This window comes from Candoia aspera, chromosome 5, assembly GCF_035149785.1.
Source record: "Candoia aspera isolate rCanAsp1 chromosome 5, rCanAsp1.hap2, whole genome shotgun sequence".
Lineage (NCBI taxonomy): Eukaryota > Metazoa > Chordata > Lepidosauria > Squamata > Boidae > Candoia > Candoia aspera.
Window position 1 is genome coordinate 76,748,395 of NC_086157.1, and position 16,074 is coordinate 76,764,468.

Below are 16,074 nucleotides of genomic sequence, written 5' to 3' on the forward strand. Positions count from 1 at the left end.
AAGTCTGGTTTCACACATTACTCTAAGCCATAACACGATTTCCTTTTTTTTTTTAATGGCTGAGCATGTTGTGTTAATTCAGCCAATTATCACTTATTTAGAAATCACAGTTAAGCAAACCATATATGAAACCACAACAAAAGTATGCATGAGCACAATTAAAATAGTTACGCAAAAATTAATAGCTAAACAGAAAGAACAAAAAAAACGTTGCTCACAAACTTGCACTGATATTATTTCATGTATAATTAAGAAAGCTTTCCCATATTAATATGCTAATTTTATGAAAAGTACCTCTCATGAGTGATTATAATCAAGAGTTCCTGAATTTGATTATGTACATTTGAAGTGTAATCATAATATTAATATGGGAAAGCTTTCTTAATTATAAAACCAAGATTATGGCAACCAGCTTGATTGATAACTGGCAAATAGAGGGAGAAAATGTAGAAGCAGTGAAAGACTTTGTATTTCTAGGTGCGAAGATTACTGCAGTTGCCGACTGCAGTCAGGAAATCAGAAGACGCTTAATCCTTGGGAGAAGAACAATGACAAATCTCGATCAAATAGTTAAGAGCAGAGACATCACACTGACAACAAAGGTCCGCATAGTTAAAGCAATGGTGTTCCCCGTAGTAACATATGGCTGCGAGAGCTGAACCATAAGGAAGGCTGAGAGAAGGAAGATAGATGCTTTTGAACTGTGGTGTTGGAGGAAAATTCTGAGAGTGCCTTGGACTGCAAGAAGATCAAACCAGTCCATCCTCCAGGAAATAAAGCCAGACTGCTCACTTGAGGGAATGATATTAAAGGCAAAACTGAAATACTTTGGCCACATCATGAGAAGACAGGACACCCTGGAGAAGATGCTGATGCTAGGGAGAGTGGAAGGCAAAAGGAAGAGGGGCCGACCAAGGGCAAGATGGATAGACGATATTCTAGAGGTGATGGACTCGTCCCTGGGGGAGCTGGGGGTGTTGACGACCAACAGAAAGCTCTGGCGTGGGCTGGTCCATGAAGTCACGAAGAGTCGGAAGCGACTAAACGAATAAATAACAACAAACATTTGAAGTGTAGTTTTATGACCAGTTATGTCTGATCATTTTCAACCTGAGTGAAGTTCCAGGACCCCACCGATCTTTGTTTGGCTTCATTAAAAAAAAATATGGTCAGCCTAAAATTTACTGTTCATTCTGGTCACATCAGACTGCACTACCTTTCTCTCAAAGGATGACCCAATGGGTCACAGGGTTGTCTAGTCTATAAACAAAACCTTAAAACATCATCATCCAGTCCTGGTTCTCAAAAAAATTCCATTAAAAATTTCCAGGGGTAGCAGTATATCTATTTTAACTTTGGTCAAATAAATCAACTTTATAGTCCTTCCCCTTCTCCTTCCAAACACTTGGCTTCATTTTCTCTTTCTCTCTTCTCACAAAATTGTTGACAGCATTAAGAATTCCCTTTTATAAATCCAATATAGAAAAGTTATCCAAGACACTCTTCTGGCTTTTCATAAAAACACTGACAGCATTAACAAATCCCTCTGGTTAAGGCCAGTATAGAAAGGTTATCTAAAACACTCTTCTGGTCTATTATTTGTATATCCTTTTTAGTTATCAAAGGATCAGCGGGTTTTGTTTGTATATTCAATTGTTGCCTGTCATTTTTAAGTCCACATTTGAATCAATTTCATCCTTGTCCAGTACAACTTGTTCCTCTTGATCATCTAAACTATCAATAACAGCAAAAATCTTTAAAAGTAACTTCCGAGTCCATTGTTCACAAATATCTCTCAATGCATCCATTGTTAAAAGATTTATTTCCTTCTGGTGCTCTCTATCTTCCAACCTCCAAAGTCACATCTTATCATGTTGTTTTTCTTCCAAATGCAAAAAACATGGATAGTTTTCCACAGGAAGGATTCTTATATTTAATTTCAAAATGTCATTAAATCCCTCTGGACCCTTAGTCCATTTATAACTTTCTAAAATCAACACTTTAATCAATCTTTTGCTGTTAATTCAAAATAAATAAATAAATAAATCCTTAAACTTGTACTTGAAACTTCTTTCATAAAGGACTCAAGGAAACTCACACAGTAAATACCATGAAATTTGCTGTTCTGGAGGTTCTCAATATTTAAACACCAATAAAAAAATAATCTCTAAGTGGTTAAGAAATGAGAATTGGCCAAACCTTATATCGTTAAAGGCTACATTATGCCTATGAGCTTTGATGGAATCCCCAACTCCCAGTGCTCAACTCCCAAGCAGATTGCAAAAACATTGGTTCCTGCCATCTACTCATAAGTAGCCACTGTCTGGAGTACAATCTCACAATCTCTCCTTTCCCCTGAGAGATTTTGGTGGTCCGGATCCCAAATCCAGCCACCGTTTCAGCTGTAATGTTATCCCTGCTTCTTCAGGGACATCTTCAGTTCACCATGTTCTCACCAGAAGTCAAGGAATAATAGTCTTCTTAAGGCCCATGACTTTTAAAATTGCTCTGTATTTGTTAACCAAAGATCATTTTTTCTTTGCAACTATCCCCAACAGAAGGGATGTCTTGCAATTCATCAGACAAATGCACCAAATATCCCAAAGCTTTTAAGTATGCATATGATTTTAATGAATCACATACTCAAAATACATGTAGACAAATCCATGAGCTGAGTTTCTGTGTAAGAGACTTTTTTCCTTTCTTTTTTAAAAAAAAAAAAGAATGGGAAAAAGTTGTTTTGAAAGTGCTGGAAACTTGTAGGGCAGGAAACTTAGCAACTGGAAAGTCTGAAGTAGAGATAATAATTTATAGATGTCTACATTTTATATGATCAGCTACTGCTAGTTTGGTGAGCCATGACTGACTAAACGTGCCAACTGCAAACAGCAGCATTACAAGTGCATGGTCAATACTGTTCTGAGCAAGGTGAGGAAAAGGTGTAGGAAAAGCAAGTTAAATTTAAAATGCTTTTTTTGACTTTAATATTAATAGTTAATATTATAACCCAATGTCTACGGTTCTAATATTAACTATTAGAACCATAGACATTTAGTATTTATAGTACTGTATTAACTTCTTTCTTTATTCCCTTATGCTCAAATTCATGATGATCCTTGATGTATCTTGTCTGTATACATTTTAACAAATAAGAGCCAGTTTGGTGTAGTAGTAAAGGCACCAGACTAGAAACCGGGAGACAGTAAGTTCCAGTCCCGCCTTAGGCACAAAGCCAGCTGGATGATTTTGGGCCAGTCCCTCTATCAGCCCTAGGAAATAAAAGGCAATGGAAAACCACTTCTGAAATCTTGACAAGAAAACTGCAGGAACTAGTCCAGGGAGTCACCAGGAGTCATTATTGACTTGAAGGCGTGCACACACACATACACACACAAAGCCCTGAAATAAACATTAACACATTTAAAGCACTTCATAATTATTTGTAAATTAAACATGGTGTGGCAGAGTTCTTCAAAACAAATCATGGACTGGGAGGTGTCCAAATGTGTCCACTGATCAGTTATAACTATCATTCTTGCCTCTAATTATCTTTAATTAGTATTATTTATTTCTTCATGCTTCAGCAAAGGATCGTTACCTTGTCGTGGTGCTGGAGCTTGAGCACCTCAATGATGCCATGAGCTAAACTGTGAAGGGCCACCCAAGACGGGAAGGCCATGACAGAGAGGTCAGACTAAATGCGATCCCTGGGGAAGGTAATGGCAACCCACCCCAGTATTCTTGCCGTGAAAACTAAATGGATCAGTACAACCAGAGATACGTCGGTATACCATCAGAAGATGAGACCCCCAGGTCGGAAGATGGTCAAAATGCTACTGGGGAGGAACAGAGGATGAGTTCAACTAGCCCCAGATGTGATGACGCAGCTAGCTCAAAGCCGAAAGGATGGCTAGCAGACGACGGTGCTGGTGGTGAACGGCGAATCTGATGCTCTAAGGACCAACACACCATTGGAACCTGGAATGTAAGATCTATGAGCCAAGGCAAATTGGATGTGGTTATTGGTGAGATGTCAAGATTAAAGATAGACATTCTGGGCGTCAGTGAACTGAAATGGACTGGAATGGGCCACTTCACATCAAATGACCACCAAATCTACTACTGTGGACAAGAGGACCACAGAAGAAATGGAGTAGCCTTCATAATTAATAGTCAAGTGGCTAAAGCAGTGCTCGGATACAATCCAAAAAACGATAAGAATGATCTCAATTCGAATTCAGGGCAAGCCATCTAACATCACAGTGATCCAAATATACGCCCCAACCACAAATGCTGAAGAAGCTGAAGTAGAGCGGTTCTATGAGGATCTGCAGCACCTACTGGACAACACGCCTAAAAGAGATGTTATTTTCATCACAGGAGACTGGAATGCTAAGGTGGGCAGTCAAATGACACCTGGAATTACAGGTAAGCATGGCCTGGGTGAACAAAACAAAGCAGGACATAGGCTGATAGAATTTTGCCAAGACAACTCAATGTGCATAACAAACACTCTCTTCCAGCAACCTAAGAGACAGCTTTATACATGGACTTCCCCAGATGGACAACACCGAAACCAGATTGACTACATCCTTTGCAGCCAAAGGTGGCGGACATCTATACAGTCGGTAAAAACAAGACCTGGAGCTGACTGTAGTTCAGATCACGAACGTCTTCTTGCACAATTTAGGATCAGACTCAAGAGATTAGGGAAGACCCACAGATCAGCTAGATATGAGCTCACTAATATTCCTAAGGAATATGCAGTGGAAGTGAAGAATCGATTTAAGGGACTGGACTTAGTAGATAGGGTCCCAGAAGAACTATGGACAGAAGTCCGCAACATTGTTCAAGAGGCGGCAACAAAATACATCCCAAAGAAAGAGAAAACCAACAAGGCAAAATGGTTGACTGCTGAGACACTAGAAGTAGCCCAAGAAAGAAGGAAAGCAAAAGGCAACAGTGATAGGGGGAGATATGCCCAATTAAATGCAAAATTCCAGAGGTTAGCCAGAAGAGATAAGGAATTATTTTTAAACAAGCAATGCGCGGAAGTGGAAGAAGACAATAGAATAGGAAGGACAAGACCTCTTCCAGAAAATTAGAAACATTGGAGGTAAATTCCAGGCAAAAATGGGTATGATCAAAAACAAAGATGGCAAGGACCTAACAGAAGAAGAAGAGATCAAGAAAAGGTGGCAAGAATATACGGAAGACCTGTATAGGAAGGATAACAATATCGGGGATAGCTTTGATGGTGTGGTCAGTGAGCTAGAGCCAGACATCCTGAAGAGTGAGGTTGAATGGGCCTTAAGGAGCACTGCTAATAACAAGGCAGTAGGAGACGACGGCATCCAGCTGAACTGTTCAAAATCTTGCAAGATGATGCTGTCAAGGTAATGCATGCTATATGCCAGCAAATTTGGAAAACACAAGAATGGCCATCAGATTGGAAAAAATCAACTTATATCCCCATACCAAAAAAGGGGAACACTAAAGAATGTTCAAACTATTGAACACTGGCACTCATTTCACATGCCAGTAAGGTAATGCTCAAGATCCTGCAAGGTAGACTTCAGCAATTCATGGAGCAAGAATTGCCAGATGTACAAGCTGGGTTTAGAAAAGGCAGAGGAACTAGGGACCAAATTGCCAATATCCGATGGATAATGGACAAAGTCAGGGAGTTTCAGAAAAACATCTATTTCTGTTTTATCGACTATTCTAAAGCCTTTGACTGTATGGACCATAACTTGCCAAATTGTGGCAAGTTCTTAGTGGTACGGGGATACCAAGTCATCTTGTCTGCCTCCTGAAGAATCTGTATAACAACCAAGTAGCAACAGTAAGAACAGACCATAGAACAACGGACTGGTTTAAGATTGGGAAAGGAGTACAGCAGGGCTGTATACTCTTACCCTACCTATTCAACTTGTACACAGAACACATCATGCGACATGCTGGGCTTGAGGAATCCAAGGCTGGAGTTAAAATTGCTGGAAGAAACATTAACAATCTCAGATATGCAGATGATACCACTTTGATGGCTGAAAGCGAAGAAGAACTGAGGAGCCTTATGATGAAGGTGAAAGAAGAAAGTGCAAAAGCTGGCTTGCAGCTAAACCTCAAAAAAACCAAGATTATGGCAACCAGCTTGATTGATAACTGGCAAATAGAGGGAGAAAATGTAGAAGCAGTGAAAGACTTTGTATTCCTAGGTGCAAAGATTACTGCAGATGCTGACTGCAGTCAGGAAATCAGAAGGCGCTTAATCCTTGGGAGAAGAGCAATGACAAATCTCGATAAAATAGTTAAGAGCAGAGACATCACACTGACAACAAAGGCCCGCATAGTTAAAGCAATGGTGTTCCCTGTAGTAACATATGGCTGCGAGAGCTGAACCATAAGGAAGGCTGAGAGAAGGAAGATCGATACTTTTGAACTGTGGTGTTGGAGGAAAATTCTGAGAGTGCCTTGGACTGCAAGAAGATCAAACCAGTCCATCCTCCAGGAAATAAAGCCAGACTGCTTACTTGAGGGAATGGTATTAAAGACAAAAATGAAATACTTTGGCCACATAATGAGAAGACAGGACACCCTGGAGAAGATGCTGATGCTAGGGAGAGTGGAAGGCAAAAGGAAGAGGGGCCGACCAAGGGCAAGATGGATGGATGATATTCTAGAGGTGACAGACTCGTCCCTGGGGGAGCTGGGGGTGTTGACTGACAGGAAGCTCTGGTGTGGGCTGGTCCATGAAGTCACGAAGAGCCGGAAGCGACTAAACGAATAAACAACAACAATTTCCTCATGAATCATAACAACTTTTACTCATTTGACTAATAGTCACTTGAAGACAATATTTAATTACTAATATTCAAAGTGCAGAAAAGTTCAGTTCAAATTAATTCAACCTTCCTCTACACAGCATTTGCTAGGAAGCCAATAAAATAGAGATGAGCTGGAAATTGTTCTGCCTAGGGAAGGAATCCCCACAGGATCACTGGGTGATTTCTCCAATTCCATAATTCTTGTTTAAGAGTTCTGAGACAGAGCAGTTTATCTTAAGACCTGACAAAGACCAGCTGATAGCTGTGAATGTACTTCATTCTCTCAAGATAACATAGATGATGGGTAAAGATGGTTCATCCTTTTGTCCTACCAGGATGGGGAGCTGCCCACCCTGCCTCTTACTGAAAACTGTACTTTAATAAAAAAAAAATTTAAAAAACCCAAGTTTAATAGATCCAATATTTATGAAAGCAGAGATTGTGGAGGATCTATTTCTTTTTTGTAGGGAAAAAACTCACTATTAAAGTTGTTGTTGTTGTTGATTCGTTTAGTCGCTTCCGACTCTTCGTGACTTCATGGACCAGCCCACGCCAGAGCTTCCTGTCGGTCGTCAACACCCCCAGCTCCCCCAGGGATGAGTCCGTCACCTCTAGAATATCATCCATCCATCTTGCCCTTGGTCAGCCCCTCTTCCTTTTGCCTTCCACTCTCCCTAGCATCAGCATCTTCTCCAGGGTGTCCTGTCTTCTCATGATGTGGCCAAAGTATTTCAGTTTTGCCTTTAATATCATTCCCTCAAGTGAGCAGTCTGGCTTTATTTCCTGGAGGATGGACTGGTTGGATCTTCTTGCAGTCCAAGGCACTCTCAGAATTTTCCTCCAACACCACAGTTCAAAAGCATCGATCTTCCTTCGCTCAGACTTCCTTATGGTCCAGCTCTCGCAGCCATATGTTACTACAGGGAACACCATTGCTTTAACTATGCGGGCCTTTGTTGTCAGTGTGATGTCTCTGCTCTTAACTATTTTATCGAGATTTGTCATTGCTCTTCTCCCAAGGATTAAGCGTCTTCTGATTTCCTGACTGCAGTCAGCATCTGCAGTAATCTTTGCACCTAGGAATACAAAGTCTTTCACTGCTTCTACATTTTCTCCCTCTATTTGCCAGTTATCAATCAAGCTGGTTGCCATAATCTTGGTTTTTTTGAGGTTTTTTGCACTTTCTTCTTTCACCTTCATCATAAGGCTCCTCAGTTCCTCTTCACTTTCAGCCATCAAAGTGGTATCATCTGCATATCTGAGATTGTTAATGTTTCTTCCAGAGATTTTAACTCCAGCCTTGGATTCCTCAAGGCCAGCTTGTCGCATGATGTGTTCTGCATACAAGTTGAATAGGTAGGGTGAGAGTATACAGCCCTGCAGTACTCCTTTCCCAATCTTAAACCAGTCTGTTGTTCCGTGGTCTGTTCTTACTGTTGCTACTTGGTCGTTATACAGATTCTTCAGGAGGCATACAAGATGACTTGGTATCCCCATACCACTAAGAACTTGCCACAATTTGTTATGGTCCACACAGTCAAAGGCTTTAGAATAGTCAATAAAACAGAAATAGATGTTTTTCTGAAACTCCCTGGCTTTTTCCATTATCCAGCGAATATTGGCAATTTGGTCTCTAGTTCCTCTGCCTTTTCTAAACCCAGCTTGTACATCTGGCAATTCTCGCTCCATGAACTGCTGAAGTCTACCTTGCAGGATCTTGAGCATTACCTTACTGGCATGTGAAATGAGTGCCACTGTTCGATAGTTTGAACATTCTTTAGTGTTTCCCTTTTTTGGTATGGGGATATAAGTTGTTTTTTTCCAGTCTGATGGCCATTCTTGTGTTTTCCAAATTTGCTGGCATATAGCATGCATTACCTTGACAGCATCATCTTGCAAGATTTTGAACAGTTCAGCTGGGATGCCGTCGTCTCCTGTTGCCTTGTTATTAGCAATGCTTCTTAAGGCCCACTCAACCTCACTCTTCAGGATGTCTGGCTCTAGCTCACCGACCACACCGTCAAAGCTATCCCCGATATTGTTATCCTTCCTATACAGGTTTTCTGTATATTCTTGCCACCTTTTCTTGATCTCTTCTTCTTCTGTTAGGTCCTTGCCATCTTTGTTTTTGATCATACCCATTTTTGCCTGGAATTTACCTCCAATGTTTCTAATTTTCTGGAAGAGGTCTCTTGTCCTTCCTATTCTATTGTCTTCTTCCACTTCTGCGCATTGCTTGTTTAAAAATAATTCCTTATCTCTTCTGGCTAACCTCTGGAATTTTGCATTTAATTGGGCATATCTCCCCCTATCACTGTTGCCTTTTGCTTTCCTTCTTTCTTGGGCTACTTCTAGTGTCTCAGCAGACAGCCATTTTGCCTTCTTGGTTTTCTCTTTCTTTGGGATGTATTTTGTTGCCGCCTCCTGAACAATGCTGCCAACTTCTGTCCAGAGTTCTTCCGGGACCCTATCTACTAAGTCCAGTCCCTTAAATCTATTCTTCACCTCCACTGCATATTCCTTAGGAATATTAGTGAGCTCATATCTAGCTGATCTGTGGGTCTTTCCTAATCTCTTTAGTCTGATCCTAAATTGTGCAAGAAGAAGTTCGTGATCGGAACTACAGTCAGCTCCAGGCCTTGTTTTTACCGACTGTACAGATGTCCGCCACCTTTGGCTGCAAAGGATGTAATCAATCTGATTTCGGTGTTGTCCATCTGGTGAAGTCCATGTATAAAGCCGTCTCTTAGGTTGTTGGAAGAGATTGTTTGTTATGCAGAGTGAATTGTCTTGGCAAAATTCTATCAGCCTGTGTCCTGCTTCGTTTTGTTCTCCCAGGCCATACTTACCTGTAATTCGAGGTGTCATTTGACTGCCCACCTTAGCATTCCAGTCTCCTGTGATGAAAATAACATCTCTTTTAGGCGTGTTGTCCAGTAGGTGCTGCAGATCCTCATAGAACTGCTCTACTTCAGTTTCTTCAGCATTTGTGGTTGGGGCGTATATTTGGATCACTGTGATGTTAGATGGCTTGCCCTGAATTCGAATTGAGATCATTCTGTCGTTTTTTGGGTTGTATCCAAGCACTGCTTTAGCCACTTGACTATTAATTATGAAGGCTACTCCATTTCTTCTGTGGTCCTCTTGTCCGCAGTAGTAGATCTGGTGGTCATTTGATGTGAAGTGGCCCATTCCAGTCCATTTCAGTTCACTGACGCCCAGAATGTCTATCTTTAATCTTGACATCTCACCAATAACCACATCCAATTTGCCCTGGCTCATAGATCTTACATTCCAGGTTCCGATGGTGTGTTGATCCTTAGAACATCGGATTCGCCGTTCACCACCAGCACCGTCGGCCGCTAGCCGTCCTTTCGGCTTTGAGCTAGCTGCGTCATCACGTCTGGGGCTAGTTGAGCTCATCCTCTGTTCCTCCCCAGTAGCATTTTGACCATCTTCCGACCTGGGGGTCTCATCTTCCGATGGTATACCGACATATCTCTGGTTGTACTGATCCATTTAGTTTTCACGGCAAGAATACTGAGGTGGGTTGCCATTACCTTCCCCAGGGATCGCATTTAGTCTGACCTCTCTGTCATGACCTTCCCGTCTTGGGTGGCCCTTCACGGTTTAGCTCATGGCATCATTGAGGTGCTCAAGCTCCAGCACCACGACAAGGTAACGATCCTTTGCTGAAGACTATTAAAGTAAGAAGAACAAAAAAAAATCAGTGCAAGCTTGCCCTATACAGTACTTACTTGTACTTACTTCTTTTTCTCAATTTAAATGGAAATTATTTCTGAAGGACGAAGTTCTCCAAAACTGGCATGTTTTCAATAAATCTTTTTATCTTTGCTTCCTATGAAATCTCATCTGTTTATCTCAGTTTATTACATTTGGAGCCTTCCTCTATGGGTCCATGTTTTAAATATCTGGACCAAAGGAAGCACAGAGTATCATGATGTATCTGTCCTGATCAGACTTAGAGGCAGCCAGCCAGATTAAATATCAAAAATACTCTTTATGAAATAACTATTTACAATAAATAAGTCCTTAGAATCAAGAAAGAACTGAGTTCAATCAAGCCCAACTGGGCAGCAACAAGGAAACCAGCAAGACTGCAGGAGACAGCAGCAAGGCAGGGGAGCAGGAAGGCTGGGAGAAGCTGGAGTACGAGACACTTCTGAAGCTGAAGTCGAATGATCTTGAACTGGAACACCACTCGGAATAGGCTGGCACTGGAATACTGGGCGGGGCTGACCGGAGCCCCCTGGATGCTTCTGGGATCTAAGGACCGGACTGGACTGGACTTGATGGCTCAGGCTGGACTGGACACTGAAGACTCATAGCAAGGGTGAAAACTCGGAGCAAGGCTGGACTCGACTGGAAGCTCTGGACTAGGCTGGATACTCTGGACTAGGAACTTGGAGCAAGGCTAGACACCTTGGACTAGGCTGGATACTCTGGACTAAGAACTCGGAGCAAGGCTGAGAACTCGGAACAAGGATGGACTCAGCTGGAAGCCCTGGACTAGGTAGCAATTCGGTTTTACAACCAGATAGGTATGAAACTCCTGAACAAGGTCGAGCACCCAAAGCGCGGCTGAATTGGACTGGAGATTCATGGCGAGACTGGAGATCGAAGGCACACTGAAGCCACACGGGAAACCTGGAACTAAGCAGCAAGCTAGAAACGTTGCAAGGCTGTACTGAAGGCCCAAGGCGAGACTGCAAACTGGAAGCACGGCAAGGCTGGACTGGAGACTCTGGACACGGCTGGAATCTCAAAATGGGGCAAGAAGCACACCTGGAATGTGCACAAGGTGACCGTGGAGGTCCGAGGCTGGACGCAAAACTGAGGTTGCTGGGTTCAGCAAGAAGATCCTCAGTGGCAGCAGAAGCAGGATTCAAGTCCTCTTCGGTGGAGAATGCTGGCGCTGATTCCTCTTCGGTAACAGACGCGGTCTCCGACGCTGGTAGGGACTCTTCGGTGGATGCTGCAGGCTTGTAGGATCAGTTGTCTCCAGCAGTTTACTCTTTGCACCTCTGCCTTTTATGCCGATCCTTGGTGTGCTTTTTCCCTTCTGAAGCCAATCAGGCTGCCTTCCCCTTTACACACTTTTCTGCCCGTCATTGATGCACACTGACTGGAGGATTCAAATCCTCCTCTGAAGATTGGCCAATCAGTGCCTTGGACTCTTCCTGTGCTGCTGACTGATCCCTGGGTTTCGCTTTCCCGGTTTCAGCCTGGTAAGTTTCTATTTCCTCCTCTGACTCAGAAAGAGACAGGCTGGATTCTCACAGTATCATTTATCTATTAGTGTTTGTGTAACTATTTGGTTTAATAATAATAATAATTTCAGTGACTCATTTATTTGAATTCACTGATCACGGCAGTAAAGTTTTTTAAAATTGAACCTATATTTAGGTATAACTAGACAACCCTGTGACCCATTGAGGCATCCTTTGAGAGAAAGGTAGTGCAGTCTGATGTGACTGGTAGGTAAAGGTAAAGGTTTCCCTTGACATTAAGTCCAGTCGTGTCCAACTCTAGGGGGCGGTGCTCATCTCCGTTTCAAAGCCGAAGAGCCGGTGTTTGTCCATAGACACTTCCGTGGTCATGTGGCCAGCATGACTAAACAGAACACCGTTACCTGCCTGCTGAAGCGGTACCTATTGATCTACTCACATTTGCATGTTTTCGAACTGCTAGGTTGGCAGGAGCTGGGACTAGCAATGGAAGCTCACCCCGTCACGTGGATTCGAACCTCCAACCTTCTGATCGGCAAGCTCAGCAGCTCAGCGGTTTAACCCGCAGCACCACCGCGTCCCTGATCTGACTGGAATGAACGTTAAATTCTACATTGACTGTATTTTTTTTTACCCCAACACTGGACGGTCCCGTGATCATCTACGAATATATATATATCATAAATAGAAAAATAATTGTAGCAGCAAACAAACTTCAATAATAAGTCAATAGTTACTTACCTAAACAGATAAACAGAATGGCCATGGGAGGGCAAAAAAGCAGTGGGAGCGGGAGCGACTTCCTGACAGCTTCCTCATTGACTTTGCTTGTGGAAAGCTGGCAGGGAGCATTGAAAATCACAATCACATGACTGCTGGGATGCTGCAATGGCCACAACTTTGCAAATGAAACTGGTGTGAACATTGTGGAAATTTCAATTCCACAGGAGTAATGGGTCCTGGATTTTTTACGCATTCTTTAAATTAGCAGATTTTAGGTATCTTGATTAAAAAATTGTTGTGATATAATGCATCATTTGGGCTAATAGGGTACAGACAAACAGATAAACACAGTGAGAGTGTTATATAGATATAAATGTCTTGACATCTACCTACATACAGAGATTACTTCCAATACAATTTAAATGCACTGTTATCATTTTAGAGGATAATGAAAGACAAACAGGAACAATGGGCAAGAGTGAGAGCAAAATGTTCCAAATAAACTCATAGTAGGGCTGTGAGCTGCCAAGAAAGAAATGAAAGGAACCTCAGGAACTCTAGAGAATGGCTTATCATCTGTAAGGTAAACTACAAAAGACTCAAGATATAAGTAGCAGCTGGATGAGTCCCCTACAGATGGACAATCCCCATACTAGGTCAAGAGGAATGGGCTAGTTAAGGTTATCATTTTAAACCACCTTTCTTGGAACTGGATCCTAAATCCTGTGGCCCTGTTTCTGTAAGAAATCTGCTCAGGGAAAACCTAATGCTGTGAACTTTCAGCCTATACAGTGTGTGTGTAAAAATTATCCTTCTATCACAGAAAGGTAACCAGTCTTCTCTCTAATCCCGTTTAAATGCTGCCATCCCTAAACCACACACTGCTTGGAAGCAGAATGTGTACTCCTAATAATACACTCAACCATGATCATTGTAACACAGACCCCACTCCACACAAATATGACAGTAGCTGCCTTCATTCACGCATTTCACTAAGAAATAATGAGATGACTCCATAGCTTAGTGTAATACATAAACTGACTTCTGTGGCTTAACATAATGCACAAACCTACCTATTGTCAACAAACCTTGCTTAAAATTGTGGCTTAGCATAACAGAAGCACTATGGTGGTGTGATGAAAAGGCTGAATGCAAGGCAAAAAGGATATATTATTGACACCTAAGGGGTCTGATCAATGCAGAATAGAGTGGAAATATTACTTCAGGTTGTTCTGAAATTACGTTATAGCCTAAAATTCAGTTTTATTATGATCAACTACAATACCAAGATCCTTTTCACAAGCCCTACCAAACAGTTAATCATTTATCCTATATTTGTACAATTCTTTTTCCTAAGATCTTTGCATTTGTCCAATTTAAAAATATGTCTTCAGAATTGCCACCAGAACTTGCTGTTTATCACACAGGGCAAAATATACCCAGAAAAATCTGTATTTTGTTCTGCAAGATAAACATTCTGAGACAATAGGCTTAGCTATTGGAGGAAAAATTAAAAAATCTTTCCTATCACTACAATAGTTAAACTCCATTCCAGACTCCAGTTATAAAAAGTGAAAGAAAATCCCATCCAGTTTTCCATACAATAGTCCAGCTTTGAGCAAGAGAATTTGGGACGAAATGCATGCTCAACCTGGGGATTGAATGATGATTGTCAAATCGTTACATCTCAGTTTCCTCATGCCACAGGCCTGTTGCTGAGATAAAACACAGAAGCATATATAGTATGTGCTAAATGGAGCAGTCAGGAGATTATACAATAATCTGTGTTATTTTATGTTGAAAAATAATTTATGGATTTTTTTTTTGCATTACCCTTTTCAGAAAGTCAATATGTAAATATGCATTTTTCTTTACAATTATACTCTCATAGCCACAACAAACAACATGAGCAGATATAATTTGACCCACAACTCATCATAGCTTAATCTCAAAACTATTTACTGGAAACATCAGTCGTCAACATGTAAGAGATAAAACAGTAGTTCTGTAAAAAAAAATACAAGGTACATTTCACTCATTCTTGGGTAACCGGGACCAGCCTAACCTTTCTACTAAGAAAGATATTGGTGCAAGTCTCCCTAAAAGCTGCGCGAGGATGCTGATGGAGGAAGCCGCGTTTTCTTCCTTTAAGAAGAAGCCGGGGCATACTGAAGAACCCCAAACTGCATAGACCCTTCCCCAGAATAGCCGGGCCCTTGCTTCAAAGGCAACGACGGAGGACAGAGCTGTCGGCCACCCCTCACCTTCAAGTCACGCACTGAGATCTCCAGCGCCGTCAGGTACATGTACGGGATCCCACTACCTTCTGACCCCACCGGCCCATCGCTGACGGAAAAGACATTGACGAAGGGCTGGCCCCGCATTGGAGGATCCTGCGCGGAGATCGTGGCCAGCGCGCCCCAGTCACACAAGTGGGCCACGAAGCGCGCGACCCGAGCAGTCTCCTGGTGCGGGGGGATTGCAGCCACTCCCACCGCCAGCCACAGCAACCGCCACATCTTACTTCCTAACTAACTAATGGCGGAAAACACTGCGGACATAGCTACACTTGTGGGCGGGGATTATGTTGCTATCCACCAATGATATTACGCCTTAAACTTCCCAGGACGAAACGTCTGGTTAGATAAATGAGAGAGTGATAAAGTATTTTTCCTATTTGACTGGCTGTATATAAGTGGTCTTAGCAAAGCTATAAGGTTGTGTTTGTGCAGCATGCTAACTCATAAATCATAATTAATAAACCAAAATGACTAGCCAATTGATGTTAGCCTGTGTGTTATGTGAACAACGTTTTTGTGTAGTTTATGATTTAATGTGCTGTGTGAACCCCCCAAATTGATTTTTAAAAAAAAATACAGTTTAGCTAATCATAGATAAGTACTAATGCAAATAAAACCATTCCAAACCAAAACACATAATTTGGTTCATCTGATTCACACAAAACATGAAGAGAGTGTGGTTTGTGCCTAGCCACTGTAGCTTTTAATTATAGTTTATAGTTTAGTATGTTTGGGGAGCTCAGCCTAGTAAAGTAAGATTAATTAGAATATTTTTGGTAATTTTCATAGTGGAAAAAGAGAAAGAAATTACACTTCCCTTTTTTAAAACAAGCATCTATCTGAAGTGATACAGTGAGTGCTGTTTAGAGTATATCAGTGGATAGTAAAATAAACTGGAATTTACCTCTGAATAATATTTACTTCTGAAGCTAAATTGTGTTAGTCCTGGTTAGTTCTTTGATAGAGAGCACCAGG

General features: G+C 41.7%; 1 protein-coding gene across 1 annotated transcript in view; it reads right to left on the bottom strand.

Annotated features, from left to right (window-relative positions):
* CREG1 (cellular repressor of E1A stimulated genes 1) overlaps positions 1-15,322 on the bottom strand; it is a 28,185-nt gene extending 12,863 nt beyond the window's left edge. The window contains exon 1 of the mRNA XM_063304329.1: positions 15,064-15,322. Within this exon, the coding sequence (XP_063160399.1) occupies positions 15,064-15,318 (255 nt within the window). The 5' untranslated portion in view covers positions 15,319-15,322. The remainder of the gene's footprint in view (positions 1-15,063) is intronic.
* Positions 15,323-16,074: the final 752 nt, after the last annotated feature.